Here is a 24,592-nt window from a genome sequence, read left to right on the forward strand (position 1 = left end):
TCCTCCTAACATCATACCTGCACTAAATTTTAATTGAATATGTGCTCCAAAATTTTGAAGGAGAAATTGAAAACTTCCTCCGAAATTTAATTTTTTTTAAACCACCATTTTCAACAAATTCAATGTCATATTTCAAGGAATAATGCAGAACTGTTGCGTGTCACAGGGATTTGAGATTTAAGTACCTTTCAGCATAGGCGGTTCTACGGGGGTGCCAGGCACCCCCAAGCAAAAATTAAGTACGGTTATCGAAACCGTTAAATTACTGCTTTTAAAGATTTTGTATTCGTTTACACTGAGAAAAAATCCCAGCAATTAATTGAAAATGTTTTAAACAGAATTAAAATTGAAAGCCGTGTTTTACAAAGATTCCACTGTTTTTTTATGGTAAGATTGTACTTTTGATGGAAAGTTGTGCTAAAAATTTTCTAAATTGAGTTTACAGGTATTTAAGTGGAGGGAAGGAGAGAAAAAGAGAAAGGACAGTAGGGGAGGGATACAACTTGAGGGCCGAAACTTAGGCCTCCCCTGAGCGACCGTCCCCTTTGGAGCCGGTCTCGGACATTTTCCACCTCTGGGCACCCCCAAGAATGAAGGTCTAGAACCGCCTATGCCTTTCAGAATACTGCAAAAACTTTTCATGCAAGTTGAGTCAATTTTTTCACAAAGCCTCTAGAAATTATATTATCAAAAGTCTTCGAAAGTCGTATTATCAAAAGCTGATTTACCCAGTAGGCAGTCGGGTTGTGGTTGAATTCACAGAATATTCGCAAACCCATACTTTAATGCTGAAGAAAATATGGGTGCTTTCCAGCATGAATCTAAAGAATCATTTGCCCTTTAAGAAAATTTATGTTCGAAGAAATAAAAACAGGATGAATTCATCAAAAAAGTATTTCATTTCATTATTTATTTGCTGTGCTGAATGCCATGATTTTCTCCAGCACATCCTGGTTTATTCTCCAAAAATTTTCACTATTTTTTCATTTTTTTGTTCCCACAGGATGATGTTTTGAAGTAACATCCAATTTCTCGCACTTTCAATAGCTCTGATTGATACATCAAATATCAATTTGTCCAATGGCAGACTTAGAGAAAAAATAATCTGAATCGTCACTGACTTTCGAAAGAAAGGCAAAAATCCTCTGACATTTGAATAATGCATTCTTTTTTCTCGAGAGAGAGACTAGTTTTGCGCTTTGGACGCGGACGCTGTTTTATTCGAAATTCCCGCCAGTAATGCAGATCACATCCGGTCCAAAAATCTGTCCGTTTCGGAATTTCCCATAGAATTTCATTTGTTGGAATAGAATGAGATAGAGTGAACCAACCAATCACAGTCATCTAAACTAAAAGCTAACCACCCTTAGAAAGTATAAAGTTCGCTAATACCGTGAATGGACATTTTCGCGATTCAATATTAGTTCAATTAGTTAATTTCTCGTGTTTTATTACAATTTTTAATCTACAGATTCCTCTCCTTTCTTTTTGTGCTTGAGTTGCATTCAAGTGCAACTTTTAAATGCTTTACAACTGATCCAACTCGCCGATCGTCCGGCCCGCGACTTGTTTGTAAACAAAACTTTGTCATGGAAAAGGCTGCTATCCGTGCTATCAAAGGACGAAATCGGTGGAAAAAAGTCCACTCGTTTCGCGGTTCTGTACCATGGCTATGTCTCCTGAGTCGTTGAACCTAATTCAGATTTTCATTAGGTGAGAACATTCTTCAAATTTATCTACTGCATGTCAGCTGCGTGCGCAGCCGAAGGTGCTGTCTTCACCCAAGCTGCAATCATCTCATGTCAATGTAGCATCCTATTTTAGGTCCCAAGATGATGAAGCTGCGCCTCCAAGTCTATGCCAAAGGAAATTTTAACAATTTTTATCCTTAAAAGTTCTGTGGCCACGATCTAGTTCAATCTCCGTATCTAAGCAGGAATAGTTACGGTCAATTATTGTCAGCCACCATGAGTCCTAAAATCATCAATGGAACCGTTCAAAACAAACTCCCAGTTAAATATTAGCCACACCATTTATTCAGAAATGCAGTTTGCAATAATGATCTCTGTACCTCCTTTGATTCGCTTCATGCTCATCCATCCTGCGTCAAGTCTTTAATTTTTCATCCTATGCAATTTTGTTTATCGAAAGTCCTAGAAGACTTGAGTATATTCTCGTCTCCAAGAATGCATTAATCTACCTATTATTGTTTTGAAGATAGTATTGTCGGAACTGTTTAAGGGCACTGTTCAAACAAATTTAGCCTTCTTTTCTATGGAACCCACAGCCAAAGAGAAAAAATTTGAAAATGGCAGCTCATTCTACAAGTAAAGCTCATAGGTTTTTATTTTATTGGTTTTGCATCCTTGACTTACTTATGTAGTTCCAGAAATTAATTGATTAAGCCAAACTCAATAGGATTAAGTAAATGAATCTACATGACAGTGGAGGTGAAAAGCAAATAGCTACTTGAGGTCTCATTCCTCTGTGAAACTCATCATCATAGATTAGATGAGCCTTTTACTCACTTCCACAATATTTTTTCATTAACTACTCTAGCTTTTCATTGAAAAAATTAAATACATACATAAAGTCGCTTTTATAGCCAAAAAATTAAATTATGAGAGAAAAATAGGCAACATGACATCCAGTCAAACGACGTTTCTCAGCCCTCTATTAAGCTAGCATTTTTTTTACCCTCGTGATGATATGTGTGTATTTTCTTTTGTTTTCAGACACTGCCGTAACTTTCAGTTTTTTTCTGAATTGCAACATACCTTTTGACTGATAGAATAAATCAATTTCTTCTACTCCGTTGCAAGATGGACGACAGTTCCCCAGATTTGAGTCTGAAGCTTCGACGAGGCTCAAGCGACTCGAGAGACTCATTTTATATGGACTTTGCGCAAGGTATCGACTCCGATATTGAAGAGGTCGCAGCTGGGACCTCTGGAATGGGGCAAGAGAGTGTAGATACAGATGCGTCAACACCAACAGCCGCAACTGTCAAGAATGAGAATGATGGCGAAATTGCAACCATCGATTTTGATGCAGATGCTCCTTGGTAAATCCATCACTTTTCAGCTATTTTACCCTAAGGAGGTATTGCTGCCCCCCTTCCAAAGTAACATTTTTGGAAGAAAACTTTCAATTAATTTGCAACTTATAATGATAAGTTTGCCTCGTGACTCCAATTTTAGTTCAACGCAGGTAAATTTGTTACAATCTTAGACCAGCTTATTGCAACGTGTAGAAAAAGTTGGTAACGTCGCAACTCAATGAAGCTGTACCTTGTTTCAAAATAATTTTGCCATAATTTCTGCCCCTTAAATTGATGAGATAAGCAATACGCAAAAATCCTAAAAAAACCGCTTTATTGCATGAGTTTTATTGTAATTTCCTGAGGAAAATATCCTCGCTATAAAATTGCGACAATTTGAAAAATTGTTTGTCCTTCATCTCGACAAATGCTAATTGATCGAACTGCTAATGCTAATTGCACGTGTATGAATGAGCTTAAGAACAGGTTGTGCCTGGTTCTCAATAAATCATATTTGCTTAGGGCCTCAGTTGAGTTTTCTGGAAAAAAGGCAGCTAACTAGAATATTTTATATTCTAATTTTATTTTGACCGACATAGATGAAAGTGGTATTTGCTCGAAGATAGTTAGGGTACTAAGAAAGGATCATGAAAGAAAATCCCTATGAGAGTTAGTAGATGCTATGAAGTCCCTACTAACAAAAAAAAAAATGTCAGATACTTACTGTTCACAGAGATTTGAAGGTTTAACCCCCTCCTTTTTTTTTTAATTTGTTGACCTCCAACCTTTTGCAAATCGGTTCTTACTAAAGGTGTTCACATGAAATTAGGCATCATCAAAAGCAAGTTCAAGTCTGTTTTTATTTTTAATTAAATTAATTAACAAGATTTTAGATGGATGTAACTTAAATCAGCCTGATAATATCAGGTGTTGCCTAATTTTCTTTACTTTAATTTCATTATTTTTGTTTTATTTATAAACAAACAATCAAGAAACTCATAAACTTGAAATTTTGTGAGTATATTCTTCATGATAAAGGGTAAATTTACAGGAAGTTTGATGGTGATTAGTGGTTTAGTTCTCTGTTAAAAAAGCAAAACGTAGGAGAAAATTCGGCAACAAGAAATGTAATTAGGCTGATTCTGGCCAAAAAAGAATACAAGTCTGTATAATAAGTTTTTTAGGCTTCCTTGTAAGGTTGCAGGCTAATTTTCATCTGTAATCCATCAAAGAAAATAAGTAGACATGAACAAATGTTATATGATATAACCGTATAATTTTTTAATTTTCTTTGGTTTGAATAATTTGCTGGACTGATCAAGATGTTCAAATTAATTTCTATCTAGGGATATAAAAATGAATTACACTTCATAATTTCTCCAAGACTTAGAATTTTCTATGAGCCAGTTGTTTGTGTTTTGGGTCTTCATGCAATAAAAGTCTTTGTTTTTCTCTCCATGTTTCCTTCCCCTCTCCCATTTTGTTTCCCTAATTGTGGGGACAAGATTAATTAGGTGAGAAGCATTCTAGATTTGGTAAAACTATGCTTATGGCTATAACTATCATATGAAGATCTCAATGTGTCAAAACTCAGTGGAGACCAACCATATAGAAAATGTCATTGTCAATTACTTTTCCTTAATGTTTGCTTTTGAAAATTGGAAAGAGATAAATAAGAAGAGAAACAATTTTGCGTGAATAATTCGATTTTCCTTTTAAAAAAAATCAACTGATAGTTCACTTTTACCGGTACTTAGTATTTTGTTAGAAAATGATTAGTTGCTTAACATAGTGTCTCTAATTGTTACACAGCCTCTTTTGGGAGAAAGACCAAATACCTACCTTGAATAACTGCTTTTTTTTATTTTTACCCAAAATGATGCCGAGAAGCACTCTTAGTGAAGGGTGCAACGAAATATTGTTTCAAAAGAATTAGTGACAATAAAATAATGTGAGTGGCATTGCTCAATGATGCTGAGCTTGTGGGCACAGATTGAAAAAAAGGCCCCCTTTGCTCCATGGAGGGTCACTTAATTGACTTGACAGTATGCCACTTCCCTCTTTGTGATTTATTACTCGCTTCATTTCCTTCCCTAACTTCCAGTCAGTCCTAAGCTTATTTTTGCAAGCTTTGCGACTTGACTTTATTGACAAATAATGCTCACAAGCCATTACCGTGTGAAAATGCAAGTAGGAAATCAGTACAATTTGAATGGTGCTTGGTTTTTTGTTTAGTTTCTCTCTGTTCCTATTTGTGTTGCTCATTATTATCTTTCGGTTTCATAAATGTGTGCGTCAATTTTTTTTGTAGGTACCCAATTTTTCTGTTACCTTTGGTTCTTTGGAGGAGTCTTGCAATTAAGTTAATTAAATAGCTAATGATCTTAGTATTTCCTTTTGTGTATAGACTGTAAATATCAAATTTAAAAAAAAAAAAAAAAAAAATAGTATATTTTTAAAGTCAATTACCTTTAATTGTTGATAGGTCAAGTTAATGAGCTGAAAAGTTTTTGCCTTAGTCGTTGTAGATTTTTTGTAATTGTAATCATCAGCTTGTTCAAATATTCTATGAAATTCCAAAATTCTTCCGAATTAATCTTCTTTAGTTTTGACTTTTAATCTCTTCTTCTTTTAATCTCTTCTTCTTTTAATCTCTTCTTCTTTTAATCGGCAGTTGTAAAAATAATTATGCCTTGCAAAATTAGCGGACATTTCTTAGTTCTCATCAAACTAGAATATTCTCCTCTCCAAGAATATTTTTTTGTGTGTCCTTGATTCAGCACTAATATACAGATCATTTAAATGTCATGAATTCCTTAATTTCTGATTCACCTCCAATCCATCTATATCCCCACCTGTCCCCATTCATAAGGTACCTTGGTATTTATTTAGATTTGATATTAATGTCGACAGAAACCGAGCTCCTGTCAGTGCAATTCAAAATAGATGTTGCACAAATCTGATGAAACTGACTATATTCATCTTTTTTTTATCTTCCAGTTGGTCAAGTCGAGAACCTATGCTACTGCCATCTCCTGCAAGTCCTAGCGCTGTAATTGTTAGTCCTGAGACTCTGTCACATCACTCTTCACCTACCAGACAGCTCTCTCAAACATTGCGCACGGTCATGTCTTCACTGCCAGATCACCCTGTGACCATATCGCTTTCCAAGTAAGAATAATCTTTCCTTTTGTTCAGAAATTCTTCGTTTTAATCAGGAAGTGAAAACTGAAATGACACACCTCTTTAATAAATTCTAGTGTTTTGAAAGGAATAGCGCAATGTAAAGAATTGATAGCGACACATAGACCATCCTCTTTTAATCTCTGCACATTCATGGCAACACACCGCTAATAGGCCCGTTTCTACAATCTCCCCTTGAAATCAAGTAAAAGAATGATAAGCATCACAAAATTTCTTTGTAAAATTAAAAGTATGAAATTTGTGTTAAAGCATCTATCATGAGAAGAGACACATCGTAATTTTAAGGTGTAACCTGTCAAAATAACCCCAGAAAGTTCTCCAAAGAAATTGCTCATCAAATAGGATAAAAAATTTTAAAATTATATTGAACTTACCTTTCAGTTCGTTGATTTAACAATTTTTCTGTTTATCCATAATTATTAGTAAATCCATGCCAAAGAGTTTGTGTTCTGAACGAATCAGTTGAGGTGAAAATGTAACGTTTCAATTTTCCATGAAAAATTAACAACCATTTTTAGCGGTCTTGGCCCCTACGAATCCATAATCTTAACTTTCCTGATTTCTTATTTTAGATTGGCTGAGTCCAATCCTAACATACTCCAGTTACCATGTATGCTATATCCATCATCAAAACGACCATCACGAATCGAACAAATGCAGATTCACTGGAAACGAATGGGAGCGTGAGTACCTTTCACAGTCTAGCCCCATAACATTAGTTTCCAGTTTTCTTTCATCTTTTTGTATTTAAATCAGCCTTTTCCTCTCTCCTACAGAAGATAATTTAATGGTCTACTCTTGAGCACAAGAGATTAAGTAAGAGATCTTATTATGTTACTTTGATTTAACAAGTATCCCTTAGAAGATGTCCGACAAATTGTCAATTTACTCACCAAATTATAAGAATTGAAAATTGTACATGATTTAATGTATTAAATTCAAATCAAGTCTCATTTCTCAGTGATAATGTCACTGAAGTATGTTGTTTGAGTTGCGAACAGTCGATCATGCAAAAACATGGTTTGTTTTAAGTAATGAACCAAGTATAAAAAATATTGGTGAAAAACCCAGTCAAGAAATGAATGGATGCAAAGTCAATTCAGAGCAGAAATTATTATGTTTTTCAGTGAAATGTTCACTTTTTTACAGTTTGTTTTCAAAAAATTAAAGTATTTAAGTCACAACTTCAATCTTTGCAATTTGATATACCATTGTTATACTTCAGGTTCTTTTTTCTTTCAACATGTGGGCCAAAGTTACAACATTTAAATGCCTAAATTTTGGAAAATTCCTTAATTTTTACAAGTTGGGACTCAATTTCTTCTTTGTTTTATTTTTGCATTTTTTGCAATGCTGAATGACAATGACTCATGCACTAAATTTGTATCCACTCAAGCTGAATATTAATTAGATTAATTTAGCAATTATATGTATTTTTTTTTTAAAATTTTCAGAGAAGCTCTTGCAACTACTTTATCAGCATTGTATGGAAAGCTTGTGGTGGTGATGGGAATTGCATTTCCAATGTCAGAAGTTATATCCACTTATATTCCCAGTTCCTTTTATGAGGTAAGTGTTTTATTTTGCTGTATAAGTCTTAGGATACAATTTTTCATTCCACTTACCATCAAATGAACCTCCTTCTTTTTCTTTCTTTCTTAAAGAGCGAGTAACTTTTTAGGTAATGTTTGAAAGCTCGCGGCAGTATCAGCATTTTAAAGTTGGCAGTGTACATGACAGTAGTTAGTAACGAAGCCTTTTTTCAAAAAGTCGATTTGAACACTGATTTTTGACTCTCTCCAAAATCGATTTCTTTGATATTCGGGTTGAAAATATTGATATTAAATCCATATCAACATCGTTGAAGTCAATGCTCTCAAAATTTGGACCATCATTTGACGAAAATAGTGCAATTTTTATGCAAGTTGGTTTAAAAATGTTATTCTAGTTTTAAATGGACCCCTAAACATCGATAAATCATTATGTCAAAAATTGATTTTAAATCGCCATCTAATATCAGTATACTGACTTTAATCCGAATACTATTTTTGTTTCAGAGTTTTTACCTGTATCTTTATTTCGGTAGTATGGCTTTTTTATTCTACATGTACGCCATGCTTTGTCAAAAGGATCCAAGAACTAAGAAGATCGCTGCAAGTAAGTTATTTCCATACCATGAACATCTGAAGTGAAAAACCATTATTGAAACAAAAAAGTTGTATGAGTCGCACAAAATCAGCCATAGTTGTAGTCTCTCTCCTTCTGAAGAAAAGTGAAGTGGCAATACAGTATCAGGGTGTCAACTGTATAGGAAAAGTATGAGCACCATGAAAAAGTACAGATTTTGAAAGGTCATTATAGAAGTACAGGAATTGTATAAATTTCCTTTGAAAAAGTGCGAATATAGAAGGTCTTCTCAATAAATTTTAAAAAAATAGTGTCGGGGTAAATGATTTTTCAACATAGTCCGCTCCATCAAGTTCCTGCAGACCAATCTTTCATGTTTTGGTTCATTCCTTACCTACATTTCACTTTTCGAAATCAAATTTCTCAGAATTTCTTTTTTGCTGCTTAAAGCTAAAGCCAGTCGCGCTTGTCTCAAATGAACTCTGCAGTTTTCACTGTGTATTCGTCTTTGGGTATCACAAAGCTAAGGACACCATTCATGTTAAATATTGGAACAAATTATTATATGTGTGTTGAAGAAAAAAATCCTGTCCCTGTAGAGTTGAAAGTGCATATTCTGTAATCAATCTCTTTCGTTTAATTTTAAGTTTGATTTCTATTTTTATCTTTGTTTTAGAAAAAAAAGTAATAAAAGAGGATGGATCCTCCTCAGGATCAAGCGAAAACGAATCTGCGAGTGGTCAAGAAACAGGCACCAATTACATGTCCGACCTCGAAATGAGTATCGGAACAGATAATCACACTACTGAGAGGCATGTTTCTCCCAAAGCTCCGTTTCAACATTATGGAAGTTTCTATCTGCGCATGGGTGCTGTAGGTGAGTTATTATCCACATCTCATAGTACAATCGGACATATTTGAATCAGTGAGAACGAAAACACACCAACTCGAAAAAATGAAAATAATCAAGACACACACAAAACTGCATATTAGGTGAAGAAGTTGGCTAAGAAAAATATTTTTGGTGCCTAAAAGTAAGTACTTGAGGAAACTTTAAATGTCCAAGCTGGAACAGATACGGTAACTTCAATGACCTTCATGAAAATTGTCTGTCCTTAGTGAAAAGTGAGCATTTTAGAGGTACCGAGTTAGTGTGTTTTCGTTCTCACTGATTCATTTACGCCAAAAAGAAGTATGTGCATAGGGTTTGCGTGTAACATAGTTCCTTATAGAACAAATATGTCCAATTCTCACGTTGTATCTGTTACCCTGATGGTCCAGAATAATGTCTTTAATTTAGGCAGCACCAGCTGGATTTTTTTCTCGGCACAGTGTGTTTTGTCGGTCTCTTTACTCATTGGCGATTTTGTTTTGGTTTTCCAGCATTTGGCATCGGTAGTATGATTTACTCAGGACTTGAATTCGGCCAATATTTTGAACTGGAGCGGAATACAAAGTGTCACAATGTATTGCTAGCGCTCACTCCAGCAACACGCATGGCATTCACATTTATTCAGATGTATTTCATCTTTCTCAATGATGAGGTATTTTTCTTCTCACATTCCTTTACTTTCCTCCCTGTCATCATACATGTAATTGAAAATATCAAACGGTATTCTATGCAAGGATTAACACAGCAAGAAGCGCAGTAATAATGCTCAGTCAATCTGTTCCTTTTTTTTTATTATCAAAATAGATCATGGCTCTCACCTTGATTTTGGTTTCCTGATTCATTCCCCTTATCTATCGGGAAGACCAAGACGCGCAATCTTTGTTCAGTGTCAATGAGCTAAAATAAGAAGCTAAGAATAATAATAATGAGCCATAATAAGCTTTTATGAGCTAATAATGGGCCTGTTGCAAACTTTTGCTAGAGCAGAATGAAGAGTTGTTTCCTGTAGATAATGCCTCAAAAATCACGATGAGCGCATCGGCAAAGTCTGAAATGCACTCATTAATTCACAATCTGCGTAAGAAATTTGCGTTATTTTGAGCTTCCCGCTTCAAAAACGATACTACTGCACAGGTGAACATTTTGTTAGAGGAGTCACTCCATCGTCGGCAATATTCATCATGGCCGACGCTTGCGCAGTTCCTCGCATAATTCGAGGAGAGTTCAAGGTCAATTAAGGCGGGCAAGGAAAATATGAACGTAAACACGCCGATTGTTATCTGGTTTAATCCTGTTCAGGTGTTATCTCGTCCCATCACACGTGTTTTGGCGGACTGGCGTCGGCCATGATGAGTATTGTCGCCAATGGAACGACTCCTCTAACAAAATGTTCACCTGTACCGTAGTATCGTTTTCGAAGCGGGAAGCTCAAAAAACCGCAAATATCTTACGCAGATTGTGAAGTTATGAGTGCATTTCAGACTTTGCCGATGCGCTCATCGTGATTTTTGAGGCATTATCTGCAGGAAACAACTCTTAGTTTTCCTCTAGCAAAAGTTTGCAACAGGCCCATTGAAAGTATCAACAGTATTCTATGCAAGGATTAACATAGCAAGAAGCGCAGTAATAATGCCCAGTCAATCTGTTCCTTTTTTTTTATTATCAAAATAGATCATGGCTCTCACCTTGATTTTGGTTTCCTGATTCATTCCCCTTATCTATCGGGAAGACCAAGACGCGCAATCTTTGTTCAGTGTCAATGAGCTAAAATTAGAGGCTAAGAATAATAATAATGAGCCATATTAAGCTTTTATGAGCTAATAATTATATGCATTATTGAATTTTAATGGGGTGCAAATAATCAGAGTATTATGAAAAAAGTTTTTAAGATCTTGGAGTCATTTTCTATAAGAAACAACTCTTATTTTTCCTGTAGCAAAAGTTTGCAGCAGGCCAGTTGTGCAGGGTGTTTTTCTGATGTCCAAATTTTTGTTTTTAGATTTTCTTAGTTTTTAGCTGAGCATTGTGTAGGTTAATGCACTCTTAATAATTGATTCTCACTTTGTTTTTGCTCAGCAACAAATGCGAGTTACCAGACATCGGACACTTGCCAGATTTGGATTGATGCACATGATTGGAACAAATTTGTCCATTTGGTTGAATGTGCTGATTCAAGAGACCAAACACGAAATTTTAACCTTTTATAATCCAGAGAACAACACAATCGATTTTAACCCATCCCATCGAATTGGCCATATAAATGGTGAGTGCGTTTAAGAGGTCACTTGTCTATTCTGCCGTGAAAGAAAAAACGTCGTTTGAGCCATCAAGTGTTGCCAAATTTCCTTCAACAAATCACGAATATTAAGGAAAATTTGTGAATATTTCTCCTCCAAGAGGATTTCGTTCGTAACTTGATCTAAAAATTCTGTAAAATTTCAAAGCAAAATACTCATAACTTTGCTCAAAAAATTTTTGATATCAAACTTGGCAACATTCGAATGTTTGCGCGGCTTTTTTACTGAGCATGGCAATATTCAAGATTTACTCTCTTTATCTTCCCCATCATTCTGTTTATTTCCTCTTGATTTGCAAAACGATTACTGCTTTTTCTTGACTCCTTGCTACTTAATCATGAAATAATTGAAGAGCTATGCCCCTAATTTCAAAAAGTTGCGCAAGAGTAGAAAAATTTAAAGTAATGATGGCTGTACCTTTGTTTTTCTTAGTTTTTAATAAGAAAAATATATAATTACGTAGTAATTGTAAATAAATACAAAACAATTCTTAGTAGATGTCAAAGACTGACTGAAAACTTTTATTAACCTCTTATGAGAAAATATACATTTTATCAGCTGACACTGACATTGTTGTCAGATGAACATTCTCCCGAGGGAGCGAAAATTATTAAAATTTATATATGACTAATTAAAATGTATTGATAGATTCGTGGATATCCATTTTATATGTTAATTATGCAATTGCTGCTTTATGCATACAATATCACTGTCTTAGGGGCGTCCCCTGCAGTTGAAATGTCACTGTCTTACGGGCGTCCCCTGCAGTTGAAATGTCACTGTCTTACGGGCGTCCCCTGCAGTTGACCAGTCCATTGTTTCAGAACTGATTTAGTCCCACAGAGATTAAAACGATCTCTGCATGGAATTATTAGCCCATGGAGATCAAATAGATCACTGCATGGAATTTTTAGCCCACGGAGATCAAATCGATCACTGCATGGAATTTTTAGCCCACAGAGATCAAATCGATCACTGCATGGAATTAGATTTTTATGGATATCTTTTCATGGATTTTTATCGGTTGAATTATGATTTGTTATATTGGGATAAGCATTGACAGAATGATTATTGTCGCCTTCTCTGAAGTTTTCCGATGTTAATCTGTTCTTTTCCGATAAGCTCTGTTGATGATTGATTTTCACATATTACACTTCAAATTTTTATGCTCGGGAGTACAGGAAGGGTCGTTCAAAAGGGTACAGCATTCAATTAAATTATACTCTAATCATTTGATTTGGGTACCTAAGAGGTCACAGTTGATGATTTTTTATTCATCTTGAATAATCATTCCCGGCCAAACAAAATTGTTGCAGTGTTGTGAGTGCAGTGTGTATGTGAATGTTAAAGTACTCTCTGCTCTGCTCGTTACTCTAGACGGTTTAAAGATATAGGAAGTTAAAGAATAGGATAATAGGAAGTTAAACTTGAATGCCTTCTCCTGTTTTTGTTCATTATTTTCTTCTTGCGTTTCTTTTCATCATCGATAGGCGATGAGCATTCAGTCAGGGTTTCATACAAGATTTCATGCATAGGATGTAGGATATACATAGGACAACACAGGATGGACAGGAGAACATAGGACGGATGGGACAGCAGAGAATATAGATAGGCTTGGTTTAGTTCCTGCAGTATGTTTTTTGCTCTTAGTTGATAGTATGTTGCCTGAAACAAGATGACAACAGAAACAGAAAAACGAACAATCTATTTTCACATTGATATTAACTTGAGATCATAATGATATGTCTGATTTTTACATTGATATTTAACTTGAGATCATAATGATATGTCTGATAGTATCAGATAATTTAGTCCGTCTTTTCTACACCTAGTGTAAAATCTCATTTACGTTCTTTCTTATCCAGAGATACCACTTATCTCCACAGCTAGAAATTATACCATGGGTAAGAATCACTTTCAGTAGCTACTAATCGTTAATACGAGAATTTTAATACTTTTTGAACTTTACTCTGTTGCACATTCGATCAAAAAGGATCTGCATTCTTATTATGTAAACCGTATTATGTAAAAGACTAATTTGTCAACACTTCTCTCTTATCTTCTGATTTCAGCAGTATTTATTAGTCTTTCTCAGTCTTTCAGCTCTGAATTTAATTTTTAAATACCTCTTTAAATGTCTTCACTTTTTCTCACAACGAATTTCTCAAGTCTTTTGTCTCTATTCAAGAGGAATATTAAAAGTATAAATACATCATACATTTTGGATGATTTCCTTCCGCACCAAAAAGAAAATCCCAAATTTTTGGAAATTCGTTTTCCAATTAGAGCGCCATTAAATCGATTTTTAGGTATGCCATAATAATTTACCGAGGAATTATTAATTTTGCATTATTTTCACCATGTGTTAATCTAGTTTATGATAATTAGTCCGCAACGATGATAAATTAGGATTAGTTAAATCCATATATGTTAAACTTGCTTCATTTCTCCATTATGCTCGATTTTAAAATTCTTACTCACAATCAGCCTCTGATCATAACCTCATTAACATCTTCTGCTCACTTAGGTCATACTTTTTCTTCTCATTCAGATTTAGACTCTTTTTTCGCATTTAGGTTATTTTCTCAAATGTATACTTTTTTCTTTTTCTCACTCAGGCTTTCTTTTTGAGACGACTGTCTCTCAACGTTGTTGCCTGTACCTGCTTCGTTAGGTTTTTATTGCCTAAATGCACTTCCGCTTAGATAGGCCATGATATTCTATGCTACTCCTAAATTACTGGCATCTAGAGCAATATTGCTCTTTGCTATCAGAAAAATCAGTCATATATACCTAGATCAGTTACACTGGTTCTGTAGCCCCAAAGAAAAATATCAATACCAGTTGACTCTTCTGATGGAGCGGTAGATCATTGAAATTCTTGTCTATTCAAAATTTTTGCTTCTGCACGGGTGAAAAGGGCTGTTTTTAGCACCAAAATTGTCTTTTTCAACTTACAATTGTCTTCGCATATCAAAACAGTTGAAATTTTAACCCAGAAGTTGAAGAATTCCTTGCAGAAAGATGCTAAAATTTTGAGAAAAATTCATATTTTGATTCTTATCCTTTAAAATGCCCAAGACTTAATGTCAAGGATAGTGTAGGATTTTGTATGCTTGTCAGTTTTACCGCATTTGATGCTCTTTTTTGTGTTTCGGTTGAAAAAAAAAAAAATTCATTTCAACCTCCTCTGTAAGTCCTTTTGAGGACATAAAATTTTATCAATCCCCAATATCAGTATATAAGTGTCATTTTTTTGGTTGTTTCCAGCAATCAGAGGTTTTTCAACAACAATTGCACCAGTCACAACACAAATTGGTCAAGGATTTCATCACCGAGCAACCAGAGGCTTGAAAGGTCCCCACCACATCTACGAGTGTCGCAGAACAGACATCATTGGTTCTCTAGTGCAGAATGCTAGTCCATTTTTATTTCCATGCACTATAGAGTATAGTTTAATTTGCGCCGCCATTTTATATGTCATGTGGAAGAACATCAGCCGAGTTCGCACGAACCCTCAAGGGACAACCGAACAAGTCGACAAGATAGCACCGCTGCACTACAAACGATCCCCACACCATTATTCAGTGGACTGTGCTCAAGCTCACAAAGGATTATTCGTCGGCATACTCTTCTTAGTGTTCACCATCATCTCGTTGATTCTGTTCTTTGTGCTTGTGTCAAGACCGGAACTCGTAAATTTTGCTGTCATGGAAGTTAACATTTGTGAAGTGTCTTTGTATGGCACAACCACACTTGCCACGCTCATTGGGATGATACAGGTAATTTTTTATCCTCCTTATCTGAGTTGCTAGTTGCAAGTGTCGTTAATGGTTAACTTTAGTCTTTAGGAATGAATCACAAAAAAATACCAGGTGTTATCACAGTACAGTTTTGATATGACCTTCGATTTAGTGGCTACCGATAAACTGCGAATATTATCCTAATGCCCGTCCTAATTCTTTACCAACAATGTATTTTTTTTTTCCTTCAAAATAACGTCTTCGAAACAAGCTGTCTTTTTGGTCAGATGATCTTGTTGGTTGGCAATAGATAAAAAGGCTATTGTTTGCGAAAATCTCAGGAAATAATCCATTTTTAATCTTGCCATAATAACGTTAAAAATCAAACGTGAAAGTGGGATGTACATTGAACACGATTCTCAGTTATGTGCATGTGGCACCTGTGGAGATTCGTACCCATGTGTGAGGTTCCACATGGCTGCCACTCCCGAACGGGTTTTGAGTCAGAAACGCAATGCAACATCTGGAAAATAAGTTTCAGGGTTGAGTTAGAAGCCTCAAAAGGGATGAGGAGTTTCTAAAAGGTTAATTTAGCACCAACTTGAGCATTCTAAAAGTGTATATGACGCACATGTGACAAAAGCACACAAACGGTTGTAGCTCTAACAATGGCCGGTGTTCAGTAGTTGGAGCCTTTGAAGTAGTATTGACTAAATAATGAAAGAAAAAAAACCTAGTGCAATCGTATTCTTAAAAGTATGTAAGGAGCTGGTATTTTTATCTGCTTTTGCGTACTATCTACATTTTAATTATGCGGGGTCCTATTTTTCCACAATCATCAATGCGAGCCACTATGCATCTTTACTCCATTTCAGTCAAGTTCAGAAGCTTCATAAAAACTAACCTCCACAACTGAGTATAAAACTAATAAGCTGCTCCTTTAAAGACAAAGAACAAACACAGAAACAAGAGCCGCAGTTTGAATTACGGGTCGATTGGTACACCCTACTTTTACGAGTTGTCTCTGATTGGCTGATCTGTCAAATGCCCACTTTCTTGGGACCTTATGGAAAATAATGCGGAGTTCATTCTTCATCAAAAATATCTCAAGAACAAGGAAAAATTCATGCGTCGAAGATTTCTTGAATCAGTCCTCCAGATTTTTTGGAAGAGATTGATGAATAATACATGACACTTTTTTCTCAAACACGCCGCACAGTTTGACCTGGAATTGTTTTCCTTTTTCAACTTGAAATTAGACTCTTGGTATCATAAAAGTGTCATGTATTACCCATCAATCTCTCCAGAAAAAACTGGAGAATTGATTTTTGAAATCTTTGATGTATACATTTTACCTTGTTTTTAAGATATTTTCGATGAAAAATGAACCCTGTGTTATTTTCCTTGGGGGCCTCAGAATGTGAGCATCAGGCGGACCAGCCAATCAGAGACGACTCTTCAAAGTACTTCAACTCGGCCGGGCGAGTCTTAATTAAAAATGTGGCTCTTGTTTGCTCCTTGTTTATAGAAGTCATGAAAATGTATAATCTTTTTATTTCAGGTTCGACAACTCAAATTCGATGGCAGCCGCAATTTAGAGTTGGACAATATCCTTCTTGTTGGAGCTCAAATCGGAATATTTTTATACAGCACATTCACCATAATTGGAGGACACTTCACCCTTGAAAAAAATACGGTTTTGGTCCTGATAACAGCCTCTGCTTCACTCTTGCAAACGGTATGTCAAACTATGTTTATTCTTGACGCATCAAGACGTTCCTGCATCACTCCAGAGCAGATTCGCAAGAAACCTGGGCGGGAAATAGTCACGTTTCTGTTGGTAACAAATCTAGCGATGTGGGCCATAAATACACTTGAAAAATCGAGGGCTGACTCACATCCAATTCAGCTGCACTTCTATGGCCTGTGGGCGTGGACTATCATTACTCACGTCTCAATGCCTCTAGCGATTTTTTATCGATTTCATTCCACCGTCTGTTTGTGTGAAATCTGGAAAAGAGCTTACAAGATGAAACCCACTTATATGTAAAAGCTACATAACCTCTTAATCTTTTTAAATGATGTTCTTTGTTGTCAAGGAATGTGTGTCTTGACAATGATGATTAACTCGTTTGCTGCCAGTATTTTGGTGCTCACTTCCCGTAGACCATAAATAAAATAAAATAATCTGAAAGGCGCCCCAGAGTGTCAGTTGCTGAACATCAGTATCAAAGACAAAACAAAAAATGGTGGTAACTTTTTTTTTAATACTTGATAGGCAGTCTCTAGCATGGGTACCTTACTGATTTACCTCGCTCTACCTAGGGATGCAGAGTTTCACTTTTTCACATTTTCAAGCACCCACCTGGTAGTTTGCCACATTTCCCCAACAGCTTTCCACCAAATTCCTGCCAATTTCAACTGTGATGACCCTTTTTTTCAAGCTTTCGGGGTGTCATCAGTGAATACTTCAAAACTATGCAAACAATTAGGGTGCTCTGATCGTCTGCGGCAACATGCTAATAATGCGGATATCTTAGTGGACCAAGACGAAAGCTCACAGAACTTTTCAAAATGTTTTTCCCCTTTCCATGTCTTAGGGGCGTACAAAATTTTCACACATCTGCTTGAGCAAAATGCTCGGGCATTTTCTGCATCCTTGATTCTACCAAATTGTGCTGATAAAGAAAAATTGGCCATTCGAACATTGGTTTTTTGGCACAGTTCATCTTATACTGATTATTCCTTGAACTTTGGTCCATGAACTCACATACAGGCATATCATCTTATGTCATATCAGTAATACAGTTATCATCTTTTATCAGTTAAGTGGCCGGACAGTTCCAGTCTTCACTGAATGGCCCTTGTAAATTTATCAGCATGGCAGCAAATGTGCTAATTTGACTGAATTTTATTTATTTAAAAATTTTTTTAGACCTCTGACCAGGTGCAATTTTAATTGATGAACAGAAGAAAGTGAATCATCTTTTTTTTGTTTTGTCAAATCGTCGCTCCTCTGACATAATGGTGTATCTCTGTTTCTACGTAAACCTTGGGGAGCATGAAGTTATGTGGGCCAACAAGAAAATGGAGACACGCCCTTACGTTGGAGGAATGATGGAATGGCATCAAGTATTAGATATTCTGTTATACTCAGGAACTTAGATCTTGTGATCGACAAAGAAAGGGTATCTCTTTCGTTTATGATACCCTGCAAAAATGTTCAAGTAGTCAGTAGTTTTAACCAGAAGTAAGTGATGAATGCACATGGTCTCAGATTTGTTAAGAATGAGCAAGGATTATGTCAAAATATCGTTGTTTTATTCAATTTATGTTTTTGAACAATTTTTCTTGTATGTATTTTTCTATGCATAATTCTTTCTTTGGTTGTTTTTATGGAGTTTTGTTTTCCTTTTTGCTCTGTTATTGGATCCCCTTGTAAAGTAATATCTATAAAATTATCGTTGTGATATCCTTTATACTATTTAAGTCCTGAAAGCAGTATTATTTTTAAGAACGATGCAGTTTTGTATGTATATGATTCAGTGATTAAAAAGGACCTATCCTTTAGTTTTTTAACTTTCCCTGCAACATTATGGTAGTCTCATGAAACTATTTTTCAAGTAGTTTTAATGAGTTGATTTTCCGAACAAATTAATTTACATCAAAAGAATCCTGACTTCTTCAGTTATCGTCTTGTGTTTTGAGCTTTTGTCATATACATCAGTCTTTGTCAGTCTTTTTTAGATCAGCTACTCCGTACAGTAATTATTTTGTTTTGTTTTCACAGCCCTACCCTATCAGGCATGCTTTCAGAATGTACAATCATTCATACTTCCAAGAAATTATTTTAACTATCACTATAACATATTTTTTAATACAAAAAATATTTTACGCTTAATGATTGCTAGTTATCATATTTTTTAGTGACTGTAAGAGTTTGCTATATAGTTGCTGGGAATTAAATCTACCACGGAAATTAAGTAAATAAGGGCTTTTAAGAAAATAATCAAACAGTTGCCCTGAATATGGGCTCTCGATTAATAGCTGTAGTCTATAGGTCTGTACTGAAAATCTTTCAATAGGAGCTACAAGTCTTGTTTTCAAAATGTTTAACTTTTGAACTTAACGATTCAAAAGAGATACTTTCCTTGATAATTTTTTTTTTTTTTTTTTTTTTTTTTTTTTTTTTTTTTTTTTTTTTTTTGTATTTGGAAGTATAAGTAAGTATTTTTTTTTTATCTATCAAGCTTATCAATGCATCTGCATTATTCTTGGACAGGATTAAGGGTCAAATGAAAGTGCTGAGAGAAAATTCTTTTTCCCCCTCTGTACTTATATTTTCTTTATCCTCTAATCCAAGCTAAAAAGAGATGTAAATTATACCATCCACTCACAATAATTCAAAACTCTTTGGTCGTGTGAAGTAAAATGGTGGTTCCTCGAGGAAACCTTGATGTCTCAAAAATCGGAGCAGGTCAAAATTGAACTGATCCCAAATTGGCTCTTGGTCAACCAAAAACTGTCTAATTTCTCAGAAGAACCAAAGTACAATGTCCAACACTCATCACTCATTGTATTACTTATATTAGTGTCACTCATATTAACATAAAAAAAAAATTTATAAATAAATTTTCATTCTTAATCTATTCTTCAAAATCGAATCGGTGCAGCCCAACCCTTTTAATTCGAAAATCTCACTAATTTGAAACTCAAATTAAAAAAAAAATTCCTCTTGTTCCTTGAATTTCGAATTATTGAGAGTTGATTGTGCTAATTAATGCAATTGTCACCTGCACCTTCATTTCAAGTAGATTTCCTAGAATTATATTTCTGCGTACAATCTTTCTAAACTCTTCAATCACTTTATATAATCATTAATTTCAGGGTTGCTGCAGTGAGGAAATACTGGGAAATGCCATGGAATTTTAAAAAGTCAGGAAAAAAGACAAAAGTGTCAGGAAAAAATTGTAAAATCATCTTTTTGCTTTATGGAATGAGTTTGACATTCTGTGAGTTGAACAACAAATTTTGCGTCAAAACTATTTCAAATTATGTTTTTAACCATCAGGCATATCCTCCATTGGCGGGGAATTTCACCAAAATGTGTCAAGGATTGTTATTTTGTAAAGTCCGAAGCAACCCTGTAATTTACCTCGAAGCTTCCGGTTTATTTGTGCCAAAAGATAATTTTAAGTTGTTGATGTTCCCCTTTATTTTTTTACACTAGAAAGATTTTTAAGGAGTCATCAGACAAGAAAAACTTATTCTTTGTACTTTTTATCTTGAACAATCCTTAAAAATTTAGGTTATTTTTACATACCTGTAGTGTGTATGTGTGTGTCAGTCAACCGTAGAGCCTACCTTGATTTAGGTTGATATGAGCCAAAGTTTATATTTGTGACAAACTATGGGTCCTGGAAAATTTATATAACATCATTGCTGCCCACAGGAGACCATGGTTTTTTGGTAGTTGGAATCGGAGCACACCAAATACCTTTTTTTGTCGAAATCATAAATCAAATACCATGTAATGGCAAGATGTGAAATCGTTTTTAGATACAAAAATTTGTGAATTAACTCTCATATCTTGGATAGGTTCTGTATCTGCTCAAATTACTCCAAATTAATCATTTAAAAGCTAGTGTTGATGAATTTTTCTCTCTGAAACTTATTTGAAGTTTAACTCTTTACAACTAAATTTGAAAGGGAGAAAAAGGATACGACATAATTGTTTGGAAGGAGGGGGGAACAAAATAAATGAATTCCAAAGTCTGTTGCTTCTAAGTCCTTCTTCTAAGAGGCTCTTCATTTTTCGAAGGTTAACCAACAAAATTCCTATGTTTGTCATCAATAATTGCCATAATTCATAGCCCTTTCATTTGCTAATTTTATTTCTTTTCTTTGTAACTTCTGCAAGTTCCTTATCATTTCATAAAACATTTTCCTTCCAAAAATTTAGCTACCCACAAATTGTCAATCAAGTTTTAAAGAAAGAAGCATATCTTCCTTATATTCAAAGAAATCCATTCTCTTTACTTTTTTTGACCAGATTTTGATGTAGGTAAGTACGCAATTTAATGTGTGTTCAGTCACTCATATTTCTTCTCGACCAAAATTTTGAAAACTGATTCCCTTATGATGACCAATTTTGTGTGGATTGGACCAATACTATATATCGTTCATGTGTAGATTATGTTTGACTCCTCGACACATACGGAACTTCAAGTATCATTTTAATTTCTCTCTCTTTTTTTAAACCAAAGCAACAAATATGTAAAATTTTTTGTGATAAAATGTTAATGTGTCGTAATGTTAGCATTATGTTAAATCTATAATGGAGAATTTGCACGCAATTTTTTTATTGCTTCATCTGAAAGTGCCTAATGAGCTGAGTTCGCAACATTTTTCATAATTTTTTTCTGACATGGGAAATTGGAGAAAAATTGATTTAAAAGTGAGAAAATGTGCCGCCTTGTGACGTCATCTGGCGGCATTTCCCATTTAAACACATGTATTTTAGCAGAATCAGTTATTTTGTCATATCTCCTCTAATAATTGCTCAATTTATGAATCAAGGGTATCTTCGTGTTCAGTTCACTCAGAGGATTCCACTTAAACAGGAAATTCGTCAAATTTCAGACCCTTGCAAATTCTCCATTCATTTGTATAGAGCTACCAAGTTTTTCTCCCGTATAACTCCTACTGTATGGCAAGTTTTTTTGTAAGCACATATCATACCTTATTTTTGTATCTTTTGTTTTTTCCTCAAAATTTATTCTGATATGATTAAATTCATTTCCTTTCTATTTCTTGAAAACAAAAAATGCGATCACTTGAAATATTGCAGGTTGCAGGTTGGAAACAAAAACTGATCTCAGATTTAATTCTTCATCTTGGTGAAGAGATCAAGAAATTATTAAAAAGTTATAAAAGACGTACTCTTACATCCTCTCTTAATACTCAAGAACCAAAATTGCAGCTTCCTTATTTTTTATTTTGAATCTCAGGGTTATGTATTGATTTTGCGGTTCGTAGAATCAGGGTAAAGCGTATAATGTATATTGATACTGGGAATTAAAAGTTTTCATTTATAAAAATCTATGCTAAATTATTGTTCTCAGAAAGCTATCCTGATTATCAAAAGTCCGACACATTACTGAACAATTTTACTTCTGATCAACTCAGTCCTGGTCGCATTGACGTCAAAGGGCTTAAGAAAACGTAATAAAATTCCTATAATTTATGAGTCAAGAAATCCTTTTTTCTCTCTCTCAAGTAAAGTTTATATTATTAATAGTGTCTGTCCTTCGGACTATACACTCAAAAGTAAAAAGTCATGAAAAATAAGTTAGCATGAAAATTTTGTTGAATTCTATGCATCACCCATATTGATGCTAAGAATGATGCTAAATAAAAGTTTTGGCACATATTGCGATTAGGTTTAAATCATGAACCAGTCAAAGTGATTTGGTGTGCAAAATCTAAAGTAATTTGGTGTTCGTAAAGTTTCTATATTTTTTCATACAATATTCCTCACTATCTTTTGCGGGAGGTATGCTTGACAAGTGAAAATCAACATGTGCCAGTATGGAGAAAAATTAGAGCAGTAAATTTTCTTGCGCTCCTCTGCAAATTCTTCAGTAGAAACGTTGCAACAGTGAGTTTGCTCTTTTTTATGGAGATGAAACAGAAGCTATGTCTCCTCAGATTCCAGCACTTTTCTTCACGCTAATTTTAGACTGTCAGATTCTTGTAAAGAAATAATATGGAAAAAAAAATATCACTGAAGAGCCTCAATTTGTTAGGCATTGGTATCAAGTATCAGTTTTAAAGCGTATTGTGCTCTGCAGGTAGTAAAGAACATCATATGAAGAAATAACTAACTTTATTTTGCGTCTAATTTTACTGGATTCTGTGCAATCTCTTTATTTTACTTAATTTTTTACACCTTAATTATGACTTTGAAATGATGATAGATGAAAGCCTCTGACAATTTGACTCCATCTCCATTTCCTCACTTAAATTTCTGTGACCACTCTGTTCTGAAACCCATTTCTCTAATTATTGCTGTTCAAAAATTCTAAGTTTTTAGACTGTTGGTGCATTTTGCTCCTGTTTTTTAACTTTAAATATTCTTCAAATAGATACCTATTTTTTTCTGTGGATTCCTACGTTCGTTTAGATCTGTGAAATTCGTAAAGAATAATTTAGCATAATTCAAATTATCGTGCCAATCTTAACTGTGAATGCTAATTTTTTCTTCTAATTTTTAATTTGCCAAACTAATATGAGTAACTAATTGAACTGCCAAATTAATATTTTTGTAATATTTTACCATTCGTAGCTAGTCAGCTATGTCAAGAAAAATGAAAAGTGAAAATCAGTTGATTGATCCCATTAAGATGCAGTTGGTGTGAGCTCTAAAATCCAGGGCTCTTTCTGTTCCAAAATGCAGATAGTATGAATGTCGACAATTGAATGTTGTTCAAAAACGCAGAATGTTAATATGTAAATAACTGCCGTGTGATCTTAACAGGAACCTGTGTAATATCATTGTTATCGGCTATGTAGCAATCATAAGTAAACTGTTAATGAGGATCAGCACCCTAGTAGAATTGGCTATTTTAAAAAAAAAAAACTTGTTAATTTCAAAGAGAAAACTCTTGAAAAAAACTTTAAAAATATTCGAGTCAGAAAACCCTTTTTATTCTTCATTACGCAATTATTTTACATGAATTTTATGTAGAAGTTTATTTTTTCTTGTTGCATTTTTATGTTTCCCAGACGAAGGAATGTAGTGTCAGTTGCCAATGATGCAAAATTGATTCAAGCAATTTCATGTGTCCCAGAAACATGGCTGTAATTTCTGTTCAAAAGTTTGCTCATTTTTTGGTACAAGCTGAGGATAATTCAGTGAAATTTTTCGTTGGAAAGACTGGACAACTTTCTTGTAATCATTCAATTTGCAAGAGAAAATTTTGCGAAGTCACATTCCTTCAACTAGGAAAAGACTATGTGTTACAGATAATTTTGTATACACAATACAAGTGACTTGTAGAATTTAATCCAATTTTCTCCTACATTTTCTTGAAAATAAATTTTATTCAAGAAAGAACGAAAAGGGGCTTCAACTCGTACATCGTTATAATTTTTTTAATGGTTTTTTTTAAAATGCAAATTTGACAGTCAATGCTACTAGAAAATATTTCTAAGAATTGCTCAAAATTTTCAACGTAGGTATTATAATTTCCTTTGGATTTCTAGTCTCCTGTTTTTACTCAATTTT

General features: G+C 34.5%; 1 protein-coding gene across 2 annotated transcripts; it reads left to right on the top strand.

The window, feature by feature from the left end:
• Nucleotides 1–51: 51 nt before the first annotated feature.
• LOC109034968 (proton channel OtopLc) lies at nt 52–17,366 on the top strand. Of its 2 annotated transcripts, XM_019048408.2 has the most exons (11): nt 52–1,713; nt 2,736–3,064; nt 6,041–6,211; nt 6,817–6,927; nt 7,699–7,813; nt 8,302–8,401; nt 9,048–9,248; nt 9,755–9,915; nt 11,340–11,526; nt 14,831–15,342; nt 16,865–17,366. In XM_019048408.2, exons 2-11 carry the CDS (start codon nt 2,823–2,825, stop codon nt 17,351–17,353), a joined length of 2,289 nt encoding a protein of 762 aa, XP_018903953.1. In that variant the 5' UTR covers nt 52–1,713; nt 2,736–2,822; the 3' UTR covers nt 17,354–17,366. The 2 variants fall into 2 exon arrangements, with proteins under 2 accessions (XP_018903953.1, XP_072159404.1); XM_072303303.1 differs by lacking the exon at nt 6,817–6,927.
• Nucleotides 17,367–24,592: the final 7,226 nt, after the last annotated feature.

The sequence above is a fragment of the Bemisia tabaci genome, chromosome 8 (assembly GCF_918797505.1).
Source record: "Bemisia tabaci chromosome 8, PGI_BMITA_v3".
Classification (NCBI taxonomy): domain Eukaryota; kingdom Metazoa; phylum Arthropoda; class Insecta; order Hemiptera; family Aleyrodidae; genus Bemisia; species Bemisia tabaci.